At 46.2% G+C, this 16,450-nt stretch overlaps 1 protein-coding gene across 1 annotated transcript in view; it reads left to right on the forward strand.

Moving 5' to 3' along the window:
• The window catches only part of LMTK2 (lemur tyrosine kinase 2), a 94,282-nt gene that overhangs the window by 15,946 nt on the left and 61,886 nt on the right, over window positions 1-16,450 (forward strand). Inside the window, exons 2-3 of the mRNA XM_066576388.1 lie at window positions 1,454-1,575; window positions 13,785-13,929. Coding sequence (XP_066432485.1) covers window positions 1,454-1,575; window positions 13,785-13,929 — 267 coding nt within the window. The remainder of the gene's footprint in view (window positions 1-1,453; window positions 1,576-13,784; window positions 13,930-16,450) is intronic.

A 16,450-nucleotide genomic window follows, 5' to 3' on the forward strand; every position in this document is an offset into this window, starting at 1 on the left:
GGTGACCCCCTGCATACCTGTCTGGTCTCTTCTGTTCAGTGCTGCGGATGGGCCGGCTGGCACTACGTCTCACATGCTCAGTAGGAGCCGGCGCTCTGCAATGACGCGGATCCGCAATACTTCTGCCGTGCTCACTGCGGAAGTACCGCGGGATATGTGGCTTCCATTGACTTCAATGATAGCTGGCCGAGCGTAGCCTGCACAAATCGCAGCATACTGCCATTTCTTCTCCGCAAGTGGAAAATTGCAAACTATTTCTGCTCGTGGAGATAAAATGGCATTTTGCCATTGCATGCCATGGGCAGTGTTTGCTGCAGAGTCCAGAGGCGGGCGCCCACCGTGGACTCTGTAATGCAAAGCCGCCCATGTGCAGGAGGCCTTTAGGCCTACTGTCCACGGACGTGATTTCGCTGTCGGTAAATCATTCGCCGGCGAATCACGCCCGTGTGCGGCTTTCCATAGCATTGCTATGAAAAGCCCCGGCCCCCTAGCAGAGAATCATTGCGATTCTCTGCTCGCGGACGGCAATTTGCAGCATGCTGTGAATTGCCGCAATTCTCTGCGGTCAGCCTATCTGTCAGATAGGCTGACCGGCGGAGATTCGTCTGCCGCCGGAATACCGCAACGCCCGTGGACGGGGCCTTATTCTGGAAAATGGGCTGTTTAGTTTATATAGAATTGTCAAAATGGTATCCATTTGTAGGAACGTGCACGCAATATTGTGAGGGGTGTTAAGCCTGTGACCGTTTTCAGACAGTTTTCCCATGTCACAGATTTGATGAGGTTTTGGGCACGGATTTGTTACAGAAATTCTCATTAAAGCCACTCTTAGAGCTTCTACCCACTAGCGGTTTTTAAAATTGCTGCGTATTTTTTTTCAATGGGACTTTCTAATGTTAAAAAACCGCTAGTGGGTAGAAGCCCTAAGAGGGCACGATTCGAGTGAATGAGGATTTTTTTTTTCTGGGGATCTCCATACCGTTCTCAATGACTCTCATAGGAATGCATACGGATTTGTAATCCACACAGCAAAACGCTGTATGATTCTGCTAGTTGGTGTGCGGGCCGCATGGTGTAACGGCAGAGCCACTAGTTCTGTAATACGGTCTAAAAAGCATATACCTGCACTACTGTGTTTTTTTTGTTCTGGTTTTTTTTCGTGAAATTTTTCTTGCTGTCTACAAACAAAGTTCTTTAAAAATAGTGGAAAATTGAAACCTCACCCCTCCCGCTGGTCTTTAGCTGCGCATTGCGGTCTTAATTACTGCTGATACTTCTCTACATTATGGCTAATTTCATAGTGAACACTCAAAAATTGCCCTTGACATCTTTAAAATGTGTATTGGCTGATCTACTCGCTAGGAAATGTCAAGTTTAGTTCCAAATCGATTTAGCGGCTGCCTGTCGGGTCTGCTTATCGCTAATGGTGATTTGCTCTCTTTGCTTCCCTTAGATGTTACGAGCAGTGATGTCCCCGTGTCGCTGGTGCTGCTGTCCGTCTGCAGTTTCATCGCTTTGGTGGTGCTGCTTGTAAGCTGTATATCCTGCTGCAAAGAGACCGAAATAGACTTCAAGGTGAGACGATTCCACTCCTGTAGTAACTTCTCTAGATGGGGTTGGCTTTTTGGTTGCGGTGTAGGGAACGGGTTGGTATTGGTATCAACATATGTCATTTTGCAAACATGGTGAGTAAACATTGTAAAGTGGTGGTTGTACATGAGGATGACCTTGCTCGGGACTAGTTAAACTCCTGAATGCACAAGCCGAGTACTGAAATGCAAATGACAATCTAGTCTCGGTGAGTAATATCGAAGCACGAATTGCTGGTTGAGCAAGATCTTCCAGCAGCTCATAGTTTAGATCGGTTTCCTGTAATGACTTGGCTGCAGTGTTTGTAGCCTTTATTAAAGGGGTTGTCCCGCGAAACAAAGTGGGGGTATACACTTCTGTATGGCCATATTAATGCACTTTGTAATGTACATTGTGCATTAATTATGAGCCATACAGAAGTTATTCACTTACCTGTTCCGTTGCTAGCGTCCTCGTCTCCATGGTGCCGTCTAATCCTCAGCGTCTAATCGCCCGATTAGACGCGCTTCCGCAGTCCGGTCTTCTCCGTTTTGAATGGGGCTGCTCGTGCTGGAGAGCTGCCCTCGTAGCTCCGCCCCGTCACGTGTTCCGATTCCAGCCAATCAGGAGGCTGGAATCGGCAATGGACCGCACAGAAGCCCTGCGGTCCACTGAGGGTGAAGATCCCAGCGGCCATCTTCACAAGGTAAGTAAGAAGTCACCGGAGCGCGGGGATTCAGGTAAGTACTGTGTGGTTTGTTTTTTTTAAGCCCCTTCATCAGGTTTGTCTCGCGCCGAAGGGGGGGCTATTGAAAAAAAAAAAAAACGTTTCGGCATGGGACAACCCCTTTAAGCAAATCCATACTGCTTCCATACATCGTAACACATGCCGCTAATATCTCTTGGGTTAATTGTGATGATTGATTGGCTACACTTTGTTTTGGGGAATGACACTTTAAATTAAAGTAGTGTTTTGTTTTTTCTCTTTCCCGCTTCCATCCAGTCCGGTAGCATTCCATGCAGGAATGTTGGCATTTAGTCAGTTTGAAACACAATAGAATTCTCTGTACTGTTTGACAAATCTTGCCGTTCCGCACCCTCCGCTGACTCATTAAGTGTCAGAATGAATGTTCATCTGGTGCAGGGAACAGTGTATTTAGATGCACAGAGCATTTACGCAGGGTTCACACAGGGCGTATTTTCGTCGGAAAATACCGTCAAAAACCGCGAGATTTCCGGCGGGAGAACCGCGGCGGCTTTGAAGCGGTCCGGCCGCATGCTTTTCCGTTGCGGCCGGCTCTCCCATAGAGGAGAGCGCGGCCGTAACATAAATAAACAAAAAACCGACTGTAAACACACATGCTCAATCTTTGGAAACCGCAGCTGCGGCGGCCGCAGCCGCGGTTTCAACCGGAGTTACTGCAGCGGATTAGGCGTCCCGTGTGGACGAGGTTTCTGAGAAACCTCGTCCACATGGCTGGCTAATCCCGAGATTAGCGGCCGCGGGCGGATCTGCTGCGGCAGAACCGCGGCAAATCTGCCCTGTGTGAATGCAGGCTTATGGTTTTCTTCAAGTTCTTTCTAGGTTTATGGTCAGCATGTGCTGATATAAATATATGGTTGGAAAGTGCTGAAGTTTGTCACAGGCAAACATTGCAGGGTAGCGTGACACTGTCATAAGCCATTTACATAGTGTTTTGTGTTCCCTACATTTTCTTTGTCTACAGAATCCAAGGTTTAATGCAACCGAACATTTAATAAGATTTTATTTTGTTTTGAGCGTTGAGTGCACAGGGGAATTTATTAAGACCGGCGTTTCAAACACCAGTCTTAACCCCTTCCTGCTCCAGGACGTACATTTATGTCCTAGAGCGTCGGGGTATGTATGAAGAGAAGTCACGGGGCGACCTCTCTTCATACAGCGCGGGCGTCAGCTGTTTATTACGGTTGATGGCCTATCAGCCTAGAAAACCCCTTTGACCAAGATTCCATATTTTATAATTTTTCTGTAATTGCTCCATGTAGATATGTATCTTTTGCAAATAGACAAATTTTACACTACGGTAATACTCTGCAGTTTAATACTCGAACACCCAAAGAATCTGACGTTTTATTCTCGTCAATTACATGGAGCTGTCATATAATGGATCATTAAAGTGTTCCTAGGGTAATTGACTTTTTACACTAGGATGCTGCTGTTCTGTCTCCTGGGCTCCTATGCCTTGTACAGGAGCCAGGCTTGCAACCTATAATGTGATTCTATAGCGCTGGCTCCCATACTACAGTTTAAATAAGGCCTATCCTGAAAGTAAGCTCTAGCATGATTCCCCCCAAGCTTTTTGGAGATTTTTGCAATATAAGCCCTAGTTACAGTTCATAAAGTCAATTTAAATGGTCTCCAGGCAGCTATGCATGTAAAAAAATTAAAATCAATTGGCAATAGAATATGGCAGGACAGATAGACCCTTCACCAAGAAAAGCAGACCCCCCCCACAAAAAAAGAGAATTTTACTCAAAAGATCCCATAAAGAACATTTGCAAGTGGTGGGCTCTCATAGACAAATCTGGTAGTCTCTCTGGCGTCTCTCCACTTCTGAGCTCATTATATTAGGGTTATGGCTGCTTCCGGTCACCAGGGGGGAGTCAACTGCTACAGTGAAACACAGAAAAGAGCATCTGGAATGCCAATCCTTAATATTTCGGGCTTTGTGGGGTCTTTTGAGTGTGATTCTTTTGGTGGTCTCTGCTTTTCTTTATTAAGGGTCTATCTACTATTTACTATGGACCAGCACCATATGTAAACAGATGAACAACAAATATATCATACTGGTATTTTGACCCCCAGACAACATGAGTGCAAAAAGTAAGAGCTATTCCATCGAGTATAAGAAAGGAATCATGGACTCCCAGGGCAAAAATCTTACGGTTTTCTCTAATGAGAAGATGTTGGATACCCGAATGGTCTGAAAATGGTGAGCAGAGTACGATAACCTCAATCAACAAGTGTATAAGGGAAATGCTAAGAAGGGCAAGTGCCGATCAGGTCTGCAACCATTATTTTGTGGGCTGGAGGACCTGATCTGTGAATGGGTTACTGACAGGAGAATGAAGGCTGTTGTGTGCAGGGCTGATATTCAAGAATTTGCCCTTGCATTGGCACCACAGTTAGAAATATCCCCAGAAGAATTCAAAGCATCATAACACTGGCTGGACGGCTTCCGTCACTGATGTGAACTGTCTCTAAAGAAAATGCTGACCACGTTAAACCTGCGCTTGCATTCAAGTCCTTGGCGCCATCGACTTTTCTAAATACCAACTTTCCAACATTTTTGCTATAGATGAAACTGCAATGTTGATGGGCCATAGATCTCAAACAACAATTGATCAGCGGGATATAGATTGTTCGTGGAAAAATAAGACCTTTCCTGAAAAAAGGCCCTAATGCATCTTTTGTAGCACAAAACACGGCAGATACAGGAGTCTGGGATCAAAGTTGTCAGATCAAGTGTCATTCACAGCATGCCTATTGCCTGACTGTTTAACATCATGAAACTGACCAGTAGAACATTCTTTTTTGCTGGGTAGTTCTCAGCTGAGCGGCACCCCATGCAATGGGACCACACTGGGTGCATATACCCTTAGGCCTCATGTCCACGGGGAAAATCAGATCCGCTGCTGATTTGTAACGCGGATTTCGGCTGCGGGTGCACTGTAATTGTCTTTTATCTTTCATGCGGGAGATCAATTGAGCTATGTGCTTTATGAGCTCCCGCACGCGTGATCCGCACTAAAATGGAGCATGTCCATTTTTTTTCATGCTCCAGAAATTTTTTAATTACCATCCGCGGGTATTTATCTACCCGCGGGTGGTCAATGCATTCCTATGGGGCGCGGATCCGTGTGTGTGGGGGAAAAACGCTGCGGATTTTAATTCTTATTTTCCCCGTGGACATGAGGCCTAAGGCCTCCCTCACACAGACGTTTTTGTACATCCTTTAGCGCTGACTCTTCAATGTTGCGCTAAACACTGTATAACATTCCCATTCATTTCAACGGGGTTGCTCTCACAAGCGTCAAAACGCAGCATCTTAGAACATGCATCGCTGTTAATCTTTGGCCGTTTTTGGCCTTGCGTCGCCTGTTGAAATGAATAGGCAGCGGTTTCAGTGCTGCTGAAAACGTGGCACAACTTCAACTTGGTACCACGTTTGTGGCAGCGTTAAACGCAAGTGCTGGCTGGACTACCAAAAAAATAAAAATAGTCACCTAGCTGCTGCCATTGGGATTCCTGCCGCTGTTCTCTGGAGATCCGGGCAGGCTGCCGGGCACTTGCCAAGCCGACAAAGCATCTAGTGCTAGTAACTGGGATTGAAATCCCCGCCTCCAGCAAGAGATTGCTCTGATTGGCTAAGCCAGCTGAGTGTCAGTTGGCTTTGCCAATCAGAGCTGGTGCTCGATGCATATTTAATGAGTTTTTTTTTTTGTTTGTTTTTTTCCAGCATCCTTGCCTGCCCTCACACTTGCTAGAAAATCTCACAGAAATATGAACCCCATTCTTTTGGAAGAGTTCTTTAACATTAGTGATGTTTTCCTGCATGGCACTGCGATGTCATGCGGAAAACGAATCACAGTATGTTCTGTTTAGCTGTGAGATCTCACGTTGTAACCCCATTGAAAAGAATGGGGGAACTCCACGATCCTCTGCCGCAACTGTAACAGCTGCAGCGGGGATTCCCTCCATCCCTGCAGTGATGCGAGGCTGTTTTCACATGAAAACTCCTCACATCTACAGGGCCCTGACATAGATGGCGAGGGCAATATCGGGATGTGATTGACCAGTGTGGAGGAGTCCTTACTGTGCCTGCAGTCATTGGCTCAGGTGAAACTCCCAAATGACTACATATGTTTAGTAAGTACGTAGGAATGTATATTCTTATCAGATCTTCTTGTAATCTTAGAAATTGATCTTCTAGTCAGACGGCAGTTGTAATGTTGCGGAGACCTTTTCTAATGTAGCGATCACTGTAAGAGCTGGTCCTGCGTGTCATGTGATATGTAGTTTTCACTGCTGTGCTACAGGAGGGATTATTGAGGGCCCTTCTACACGGAGCGGTTGTAATCCTAATTATCGCTCAGCTTATCACTGGATCATATGAAACTGAACAATCTTTCAATATAAACGCTGCCAGCGACTGAGCGATAGTTCGTCAATTTATTGGTCACCGTTCAGCTTATACAGGCGTAAAAAACAAACAAACGGCAATTGACCAGTGTAAACGGGCAGTCTCCTCTACAAAACACTACCTACTTACTGTGAATGGAGGTGGGTGACCAGAGGAGATCTCCAGCCCACTCTGCCTCCACTCAGTGAGCGGCCATCACTCCTGTGTGAAAGCACAAGAGTGATGAGCATTGGGATGCTAAAGTGCCTGACAGTCATTCCGTGTAAAAAGACCCTGAGGCCTCATGTCAACGGGGAATATTCTTCATGCAGAATCCCGCAGCGGGTCCCTCCTTTCCCACAGACATGAGACCTACGAATAAGAATTTACTTACCTGTCTGGCCGCTGCAGATCTTCCCTCCGTCGCGGCCGGATCTTCTTTCTTCGGCCCGGCGGATGTGCTCTGTACACCGACAGCGTGCCGCGCGCATGCGCCATGCACTTTTTTTTTTAACTCCTACTCTCCCGTGCCGGAGAGCAGGAATTCAGCTGCGGGTGTGCCGCGGATCTGGACGGCTTCCATAGATTTCAACAGAAGCCTGCGGGAGCCGTCCCCGTGGGAGACCCGCACTAAAATGGAGCATGCTGCGGGTGTTTTCCCGCACATGCAATCCGTGCCTCAGGGGAAAATTTCATCCGCAGGTATTTAATTACCTGCGAGTGTCCAATGCATCCCTATGGGGCGCGGATCACGCGTGCGGGTGACCCGCTGTGGATCTGTCCCCGAGGACATAAGGCCTAAATCTTTCATCAGCAAGTGTGAGCGGAGCCACATGGATGCTTATAGGAGGTAGAGGGGGGATACAGAATAAGAGGGCAACTGCACAATTGGTGTGCGCTTACTATACGTATAATGCGAAGCATTTAGAACTTGATTTTGGTAAACTCCTTTGAATTCCTGAGGCGTGGTCATATAGCTGGGACCCTGTACCTCTCATACGTGACAGGCCCTCTTCAGGTTATACATGTCTGAGAATACCAGGAGAAAAATTGAGTTCATTTGAAAGTGAAATGCCTTCCTATGAGGCCTCATTCTGCCAAGTGTCTGTCTCCCACTGTTTGCTCACAATAAACACCTCAGAAGCTCATTTGTCTTCTCTGAGGCAAATTAAGTAATTGCTTCCTCTTTTCTTTCTCTATAGCTCCTCTGTAGCCCAAAGAGTACATTACACATTATGACCCTGACTCATGGCAGTTCTCTAAGGATAACAATTCCTTCTACATAGCTGCCAGAGCTGTAGGGAGCAGCGAAACATAAACTACAAAAGGCCATAGTGGCTTTGTGTACACAGACCTACCTTTTTTATTACATCTTCAATGGTCCATCCTCCTATGTGAGACCTGAATGGCGAAGCCGCATGCTGCCAAACAGCCATTCACAGTAGTCGCAGGTTGCACAAGTTCACAGTAAAGCCTTGTTGCCATTGGCCACCACAGTTGAGCGGAGTTTCGATTTGCATGCTGCCCTGGACTGTGTGCCTTTTGTTTGTTCAGTCCTCTAGTTTATGCTAGTTGCACCTCACAAAGTCAGATCTTGGTTGGAGACATTGGGGCAGCTCTTTTACTGTAAACATGCCCATTGTCTGGCTCAGATTGCATTAATGAACTCTTGTATGCCTTGCATATCATGTATTTGATCTTCTAGACAAGGTTTGACATTTGACAAGGGTAAAAGTGAGGTGTGGCCTACATGTCACATTGTACTTCACAATTCCGATCAACCAACAAACAAGCTAATGCTTACTCATCAGCTGATGGCATCTTTGATGCAGAAGAAATGGTTGCCTGCTGCACATCTACCCGTGTGAACATGTAATTGCTGCCTGCAGCGAGGATTCTTTCTGGGACTAATGGTCATTCGTCCCCCACTGTAGTCTTATCAGCTTGTATAAAGGCCAGTTAAATGAATGCTGATCTCATTGAAGTGTTACCAAAAATCCCAACTGTTGGATTTTTTTGGGCAGAAGTTGTGATCTGAAGCAACTGAACCAAATCTAAAGGTTCGACACTTCCACATGGAGACGTTCAGATCAATCATCGCTTCCGTGGAACCAGGGGAGTTCCTATCATCCATTGACATTAAGGATGCATATCCTCATATCCCTGTATGTTCCTTCTGTTCGGGTTGGCCACAGCTCTGGTGCCTTCACAAAGGTTTTGTCATTGGTGATGGCTCTCCTGCACTACAAGGTGATGATAGCCAGCCCCTATTTCAACGACATCGTAGTGAAGGCCCTGACTCGGTTGGTCAATTTGAGAAGTCTCATCACTCTAAACACTCTGTTCCAGTTCAGGTGGATCTTCAACCATCTAAAGTCTTCCCTTTTGCCGTTGGACTTTCTGTATCTTTTCTTCAACACACATCTCCTGCAGGTGTGCTCCCTGCAATCTTGGGCTCTTGTGACTATCTGTCACTGCAGGAGTGTGCTGGGACTGATGGTCTCCTCCTTTTTTTTTTTTTTTTTTTAAGGGATTCCATTCAACCTTGTGAATATACGTCTTCTAGATGTCTTCCTTTTTAGACGATCCAATTCTGTTGGATTCCTGATGATCTGAGATGTGACCCAGCACCTTTCAATGCTGTCATTCCTTGCTGGATTAGACCAGCAGTAGTAGAGGCCTACTTTGCCAAGGGCAGGGAGCCTCCCTTCTGGATTACTGCTCATTCGACTCAGGCAGAGGTTGCTTCTTGGGCGGCTCGCAAGGGTGCTTCCGCCTATCAAGTGGGTAAAGCCACCATTTGGGCCTCTGTACACACCTTCAAATTCTATCGAGTGCACACTTTTTTTGCATCTGCGGATGTTTCTCCTGGATTAAAGGTTTTGCAGATGGCCCTCGACTGACTGCATGATCACCGTATACCTTACCCCACCCCTATGGGGCTGCTCTGGAACGCCCCACAATTTTAAGCTGTGTGTCGCACACCCCTTCCCCTCAAATGCAATGGATGAGAAAGCAAGATTTTTATACCCGTAGAAGCTTTCTGATTAGCTTGGTGCCTGCAGGGGGTATAGCTGGTGTAGGAAGAGCTAACACTTATTTTGCTCAGTGTCTACCTCCTAGTGGCAGTAGCTATACCCACGGTCTAAGCTTTACATAAGTACAAAAATCTTGTTTTTAGGTGACCCCTTTCATAGGGCTACATTCACATCTGCACCCTGGTATGTGGCCGATCTCATTTATTCACCTCAGTCCTTGGAGCCAAACAACGAAAATGCTGGAACTGCCAGATCTGGTAAATGCCAAAGCTAAACAGTGCTGAATGGACCCCATTGACTATAATGCAGTCCTTTTGACATTCCGGCCAGCGTTTTCTGCCAGATCTGTGCCGGAGGTTTAGAATGTAACTAACCACCTACACAGATGTGAATGGGCTCTCATTTGGACTAATGATCCTTTTTATTGCGTTTCCAGTTTGGCATAAATCAGTCTTGTTTAACCTTCTCAGATTCCTGTTTGACCTATCGGTTCCCTCAGTAGAGCTTCAATCAGAAAGAATACCGGCTTATTTTTTACAGAGGTTTATCCAGCGCCCATTAAAAATAACAAACAAATTGTTCAATGTAGTGACAAAAATAAAAAGAGCCATCCTTTCCGCACCCGATTTTTATTTATTTTTTATTTTTTCCACCTATTCCCTACAACCGGCTCCTCACCTGGGCCCATCTCTTCACTTCTGCAGCTGTGATGATGTCCTGACATGAGGTCATATGACTTCCAAAGCCAATCGCCAGCACACTGTTGGTGTAGGGAAGCAACAGCATCCAACTGCACATCAGATAAGTGTTTTTGTTTGTTTTTTTCCTTCCTTGTTTCTGCAAAACAGCCTTTACTTGCTGTTATTGAAAACCCCAAAGGCCGCCTGCACACGAGCGTTCTGGATTCCGCTAGCGGATTTTCACGCGCGTATGGTACCATGTGCTTGCGGATAGGTGCGGATGCGTGAAAAATCACGCGCGGATATACGCGGATGTGTTGCGGAGAAAAACCAGCAGACACCCCTTATTGTAAACCCAACCCCTAGAGAACTGCCCATTCCTTGGAAAACAGCTTAAAAACCAACACCCAGACTCCGTTTTGTCCCTCTTGCTTGTGCGAGCACCGTTAAATTATTCTGGCAACATGCTTTCACCCGGTGAGCAGATGTCTTTGTGGGCATGGTTGATCCATGTAACTTTTTTCGGGCGCTTCTCCAGCGTGACTTTATTTCAGTCACTGCAAAAAAAATTCACAAGAGGAATTCATTACTACAGATTTTGCATTCTTACATCCTGCATTGGCAAGAAATACTACCTATCTCCCTCTACAAATTTGCCTGTGAAGCTCTGTGCTGTGTGTTGGGACGCCTCCTACCATGCCTACTTCCTGTAGTCATAGCAACCAGTGACTCCATCTGCAGCTGCACTGCGGATGTACTGCGTGAAAAAACGCACCCATTCACTTGTATTGGAGGCTTCACGCGCAGAATCCGACCCAAATTAGAACAGGTCGCGTGAAAAAACGCGATACAAATCCGTCCGTCTGGGGACAACTGCGGATTCTCATAGGAGTATATTGGCTGCGGTCTGGGGCAGATAGGCCGCCTGCACACGGGCGGAAATCCCGCCGCGGGATTTCCCGTGGGATTTCTGCCACTAAAAGTTTGCATAGGAGTGCATTACAATACGCACTCCTATGCAGACGGCCGCGGTTTGGCCGCGCGAAATCTCGCGCGGCAAACAAACCGTGGCATGTCCTTTTTTTGTGCGGGGCACGCACTCACCCGGCCGCCGGCTCCGGTCTGCGCATGCGCCGGCTGCGCGGCAGCCGGCACATGAAAGAGCCCGGGCCGCCAGGCGCGGGTGAGTACGCGCTCGTCCCTGCAGGCTCTCGGGTCGGGTCCCGCGGCGAGAATTCTCGCTGCCGGATCCGACCCGCTCGTGTGCAGGCGGTCATAATGTGCCTAAAATGACGCGCTGGAAATTCCGTTCGTGTGCAGGCACCCAAAAGCTGCGGTAAAACCCACAACTTAACCGCAGAGTCTTCATAAATGTTTATGCTGCAGTAGTAGAAAGACGTGTGCTTCTCTGATGCAAATGATTTTTGCTGTTTTAACTGCAATTTCTGAATACACCTTTTGCATAGCATAGGATGCCTATGCCTAGTATAGTCAGTGATAAGGCTTTGTTCGGAGCACTTCCAGGGATCCAGGCAAGGTGGGTATAAACCTCTTTCTCTTAGAGAACAGCACGTAACACAAGCAGTAACTGTTTGCTATCAGGAGTCAGCAGCTGCTGGAACTTACAATGCTGCATGGGACACAATCACAGGTGAGCAGTAGCGGTACTGACTGCTTGGCATCAGAAGATCCTTCAGATTCTACAACCATTTCCTCATGCATCTTATCAAAATCCCCTTGATCACCATGTTCACTTTCTTCATCCATAGAAGAGACAAAACCATTGAAAACTGGAACCTTGAGTGTCTGAGTGTGGGTTAGGTTGTATGTGAAGGAATATTAGGATATGTGATCATATGCCGTTTTTTCTTGCCGATGCTCTTTGTATTGGTCAGGCAGAAATACCAGTCACTGCTGTGGTCCTTGGGTTCACGCTACACCATGGGAATTCCAAAAGGCATGCCTTTTGCGTCTTCCTTTTGTCCAGTCATGAAGCATTTCCTCATAATTATGACACACAATATGAGGAGCCCAATACTTGTTTTAATCGCTATAGGGAACTTAAAAATAGACAATATATGCGTGTGTCACAAATGATGAAATATTGCGCCTTTGACAATGAAATGTGTAGCAGCCACAGGTACTATTGTACCTTGTCACCACCGGAAGTTAGGGGTTTGATAGGGCTTGCATGGAGAAATGCCCCTGTCACGCCCCCTAGGTCTCGATTGGCTGAATTCTCTCTTCTGTCCTCCCCCTGTGGCTACCCTGCCGCTGGGCTCCCCCCTGCTGTAGCGGCAAGATCAGCCCGGCGGCGGCTTCAGTGTCCTTCCACCTGCTGATGTGGCCGCTGACGGCTAGTCCGCTTCTCGGCAGCGGCATCGGTGACAGGCAGGGGAGCGGAGTAGCAGTCAGCGGCCACATCCCCTGAAAGTGCGGAGAGCGTTGAGTCTCATCCTCTGGGCTGAGCGCCGCTACAGCACGGGGGCAGGACACTGTTGGCCGCAGCACCGTGGGCAGGGGGGAGGACGACAGTGTTGCCGGTGGTGGGGCGCTGATCTCTGCGTGCATGGCACGCCAGAGCTGACAGGGCAGTGGGGGACAGGTGGGGCACTCGTACTCTATTGATTTTTGCCTGCCCTGGAGGGTTAGGCTTTGCTTTTGTGTTAGGCTTACATTATTGGCTCTACATGCTTCCATGTTACAACTGTAACATGGAAGCATGTAGAGCCAATACAACTGTAACATGGAAGCATGTAGAGCTAATAATGTAAGCTTAACAGCAAAACTAATCCTAACCCTATGCCTGTAGCCCAACCAAAAATCACTACAGACCCTGCTGCTATGACCTTTAAGGACCTTCAACAATTCAGCCAATCGGGAGCTAGGGGCGTGACGGAGGCGTTCCTTCATCAAGCCCTGTCAAACCCCTAGCTTCCGGTGGTGACAAGGTACAACAGTACTGCAGCCACATATATAACATAAGGTGTCAGGACTATTCTTACATTTATACCTACTCAAAGAAGCCATGATTCAATTTTAAAAAAAACAGGGTTTTTTCAGATAATAATTTTTTACATTTAAAAACAACTCTAATTATGTAAAAGTAATGTTTGCAAAACATTAAGTACCTTGTAGTTATGTTCAATCTAAGCGTCGTTGCCCTTTAACTCCAATTTAAAAACCAATGAGTGCCATTAACTGTAACAAAAAGAAATTAAAGTTGCATGAAAACTAGAGCATGCACCAGAGAACGGGTTTCAGAGTTGAAATGGCAATGCAGAAATCTATAGCAATAGTTCTAAAACCTCATGCAATCTACTTCTTTTTTTTAGGAGTTTGAAGATCATTTTGATGATGAAATTGACTTTACCCCTCCAGCTGAAGACACTCCATCCAACCAGTCTCCTGCAGATGTCTTTACTTTAACAGTCCCTACAATCTCTTTGTCAGTTCCATCTCAGCTGCAGACTCCTCAAGGTCAGTAAGTGGTTCATCCACAATCGGTGTGTTTTTGAGTTTGTTGGTTTTATGCTGTTTTTTTGTATTGCATAAGCCACACACGCACATAGTATATTTTGAATGGAGGAGGCAAAATGATGTGCCTGTCGGCAGCCAATTTATGGATGGGATGTTTGTGCGAACAACACAAGACTTGCTGAATGAGGGGATGTGGTATAGAACTATAGATGAATATATACAAAGACTATTAGGAGCTTTCAATTATTCATCTTGTGTATGTTTAACATTTAGTCAGAAAGTGGCCAACCTGTATAAAAGAATTGCTTTCCACAAGACCACAGAGCAGGCAGCTCTCGGACTACTTGGTTTAAGTCTTGCTGACTAGTAAGCTACACAGCGAGGAGCAGGTAGTGAAGGTGTTAACTTTCCATTTAACCCTTTCCAATCCACTGTCTGAAGACATTATAATTTAAAACTGTACAGCTCCGATGTTGGAAGACGTCCGTCGGGGTTCTCTTACTGTATATTGCCAGCCTCTCTGCTGTCGGAGCCTGTACATGTGACCTCATGCAGTACTGGCTTTGGCCAGCAGATAGCGCTGTTGTATAATGGCAACAAAAGAGTAAGCCCCCTAGGAAAAAACAAATTGGATTGGAAAGGGTTAAACTATTTCAAGAAAGGAACAAGTTCGGCCAGTCCTAGGAATTCCTTATACATTCAAGGAATATTTGCAGTGCTGCTTTCTTGTACTTTTTGGTCCTAGCCTTAACGGCTTTGTAAGCTTGACTTGTTACTGTGCTGTTGTCTCAATGTGGCAATAATTCATTATGGTTTGTTTCATTTCTGAGCTATCATAACTGTTATTGCCTAATCCGTTAGCACATAATCCTAAATAAAGATAAAATTGGGTATTAAATGTTGCTTTTCCAACTTTTACATTACATACGTTGCTGAGATCAAGTTTGGATGAGAAAATGGCAGTCTGACACTCACCCGACTCCACTGTTGTGTTTTTTTGTTTTTTTTATTGGGGAGAGTGGAATAAACTGCCACCAGACGCCACTCAGTGATCTAAAGCAATTAAAACAAGGGGCAGCAATCCAGAGGTATTTGGTCTTAAAATAAAAAAAATAACTCTAAAGAAGCGGAGGTGACTTCCCTGGTATGAAAAATCTACCTAGACCCGCTTACACGCAATGATTATTGCTCAAAATTCGTCCAAACGACAGCTTTTTTGAGCTATTAGCCTTGCGTGTAAATGCGTGGCCATCGTGCACTCTTCATTCATTTCTGACTTCAAGTCAGCATAAAATTCTTCGTCCCTGATGAGAGGGAAGGCATGCTGTGTTCTCTGCGGGCAGCACTGATGGCATTGTATGCAGCCAGCAGCCCGTGGCAGAACAAAGCAGATGTATTTCGAGAACAGACCACCCAATGTTCTCTAAATACATGCAAATTAAGCTAGTTGGCTACTAATGAACTGATTCGCCCAACAGTACCTAATGCAAAATGATCGCTCAAAATTGTCAGTTTCTGATGAATTTTGAGTGATCATCTTTGCGTGTAAATGGGGCTTTAGGCCACAGGGGCATGCTATCAAGTAGATCACGTAATTCGATCACCAATATAAGAAATTCCTCAGGGTGGTGGAGATGTTTTCTACTTTACTACTGCAACTCTTTGTTCATTAGACCTATCCCGCACCAGACTCTCCCCTCTCTAATCCATGCAAAAGGCTGCAGTTAGACTCCTTTTTTTTTTCCTCTATCCAGCCATCTCTCAGACGCCTCTGCACTATGCCAGTCACTGCTTTGGCTGCCCATTCACTACAGAATGAAGTTTAAACTCCTCACCCTAACCCACAAAGCTCTCCATGGCGCCACACCATCGAACATCGCTTCCCTTCTGTCTTTACATCGCTCAGTTCGCACACTCCGATCTGCCTAAACACCCCTCTTATATGAACCTTACATGCTCGCCTCCAGGACTTCACCAGAGTAGCACCAATCCTCTGGAACGCTCCACCCCAAGGCATCTGGACAATCCCCAATGCATGAAATTTCAGACGTGCCCTAAGAACCCACCTCTTCAGGGAGGCATACCAAATCTCCTGACCTAGTCCCCCCCCCCCCCCCCCCCCCCTCCCCATGGCTCTGCACACCTTCCACCCTGCCTATTGCATATGACAGCTACCCTTGTACCTCCTGTACCACCCCCACCCCGTTTGTTTCAAACTGAATTGTACACCACATGTAACTTGTTGTATTGTTGGTTTTCCTCCATGCTTGAAAGCGCTGCGTAATAGGTTGGCGCTATACAAATAATATTTTCTGCTTTTATGTGGATTTCCTTCCAATAGTGGCATATCTTTGTGCAGCATTTGCAGCCTCTTTTTCTATATCTGAAAGAGGCTCTTATCTGCTTCTCCAAGGCATTCTGGGAAGGAGGCATCATATGACGCGGTAGGGTGCTAAGATGTTTTTTTTGTTTGTTTTTGGTTTTTTTTTTTTTTTAAAGGTCCATACTGGGCAGCTGAATT

This window comes from Eleutherodactylus coqui, chromosome 8 (genome assembly GCF_035609145.1).
Source record: "Eleutherodactylus coqui strain aEleCoq1 chromosome 8, aEleCoq1.hap1, whole genome shotgun sequence".
In the NCBI taxonomy this organism is placed as follows: domain Eukaryota; kingdom Metazoa; phylum Chordata; class Amphibia; order Anura; family Eleutherodactylidae; genus Eleutherodactylus; species Eleutherodactylus coqui.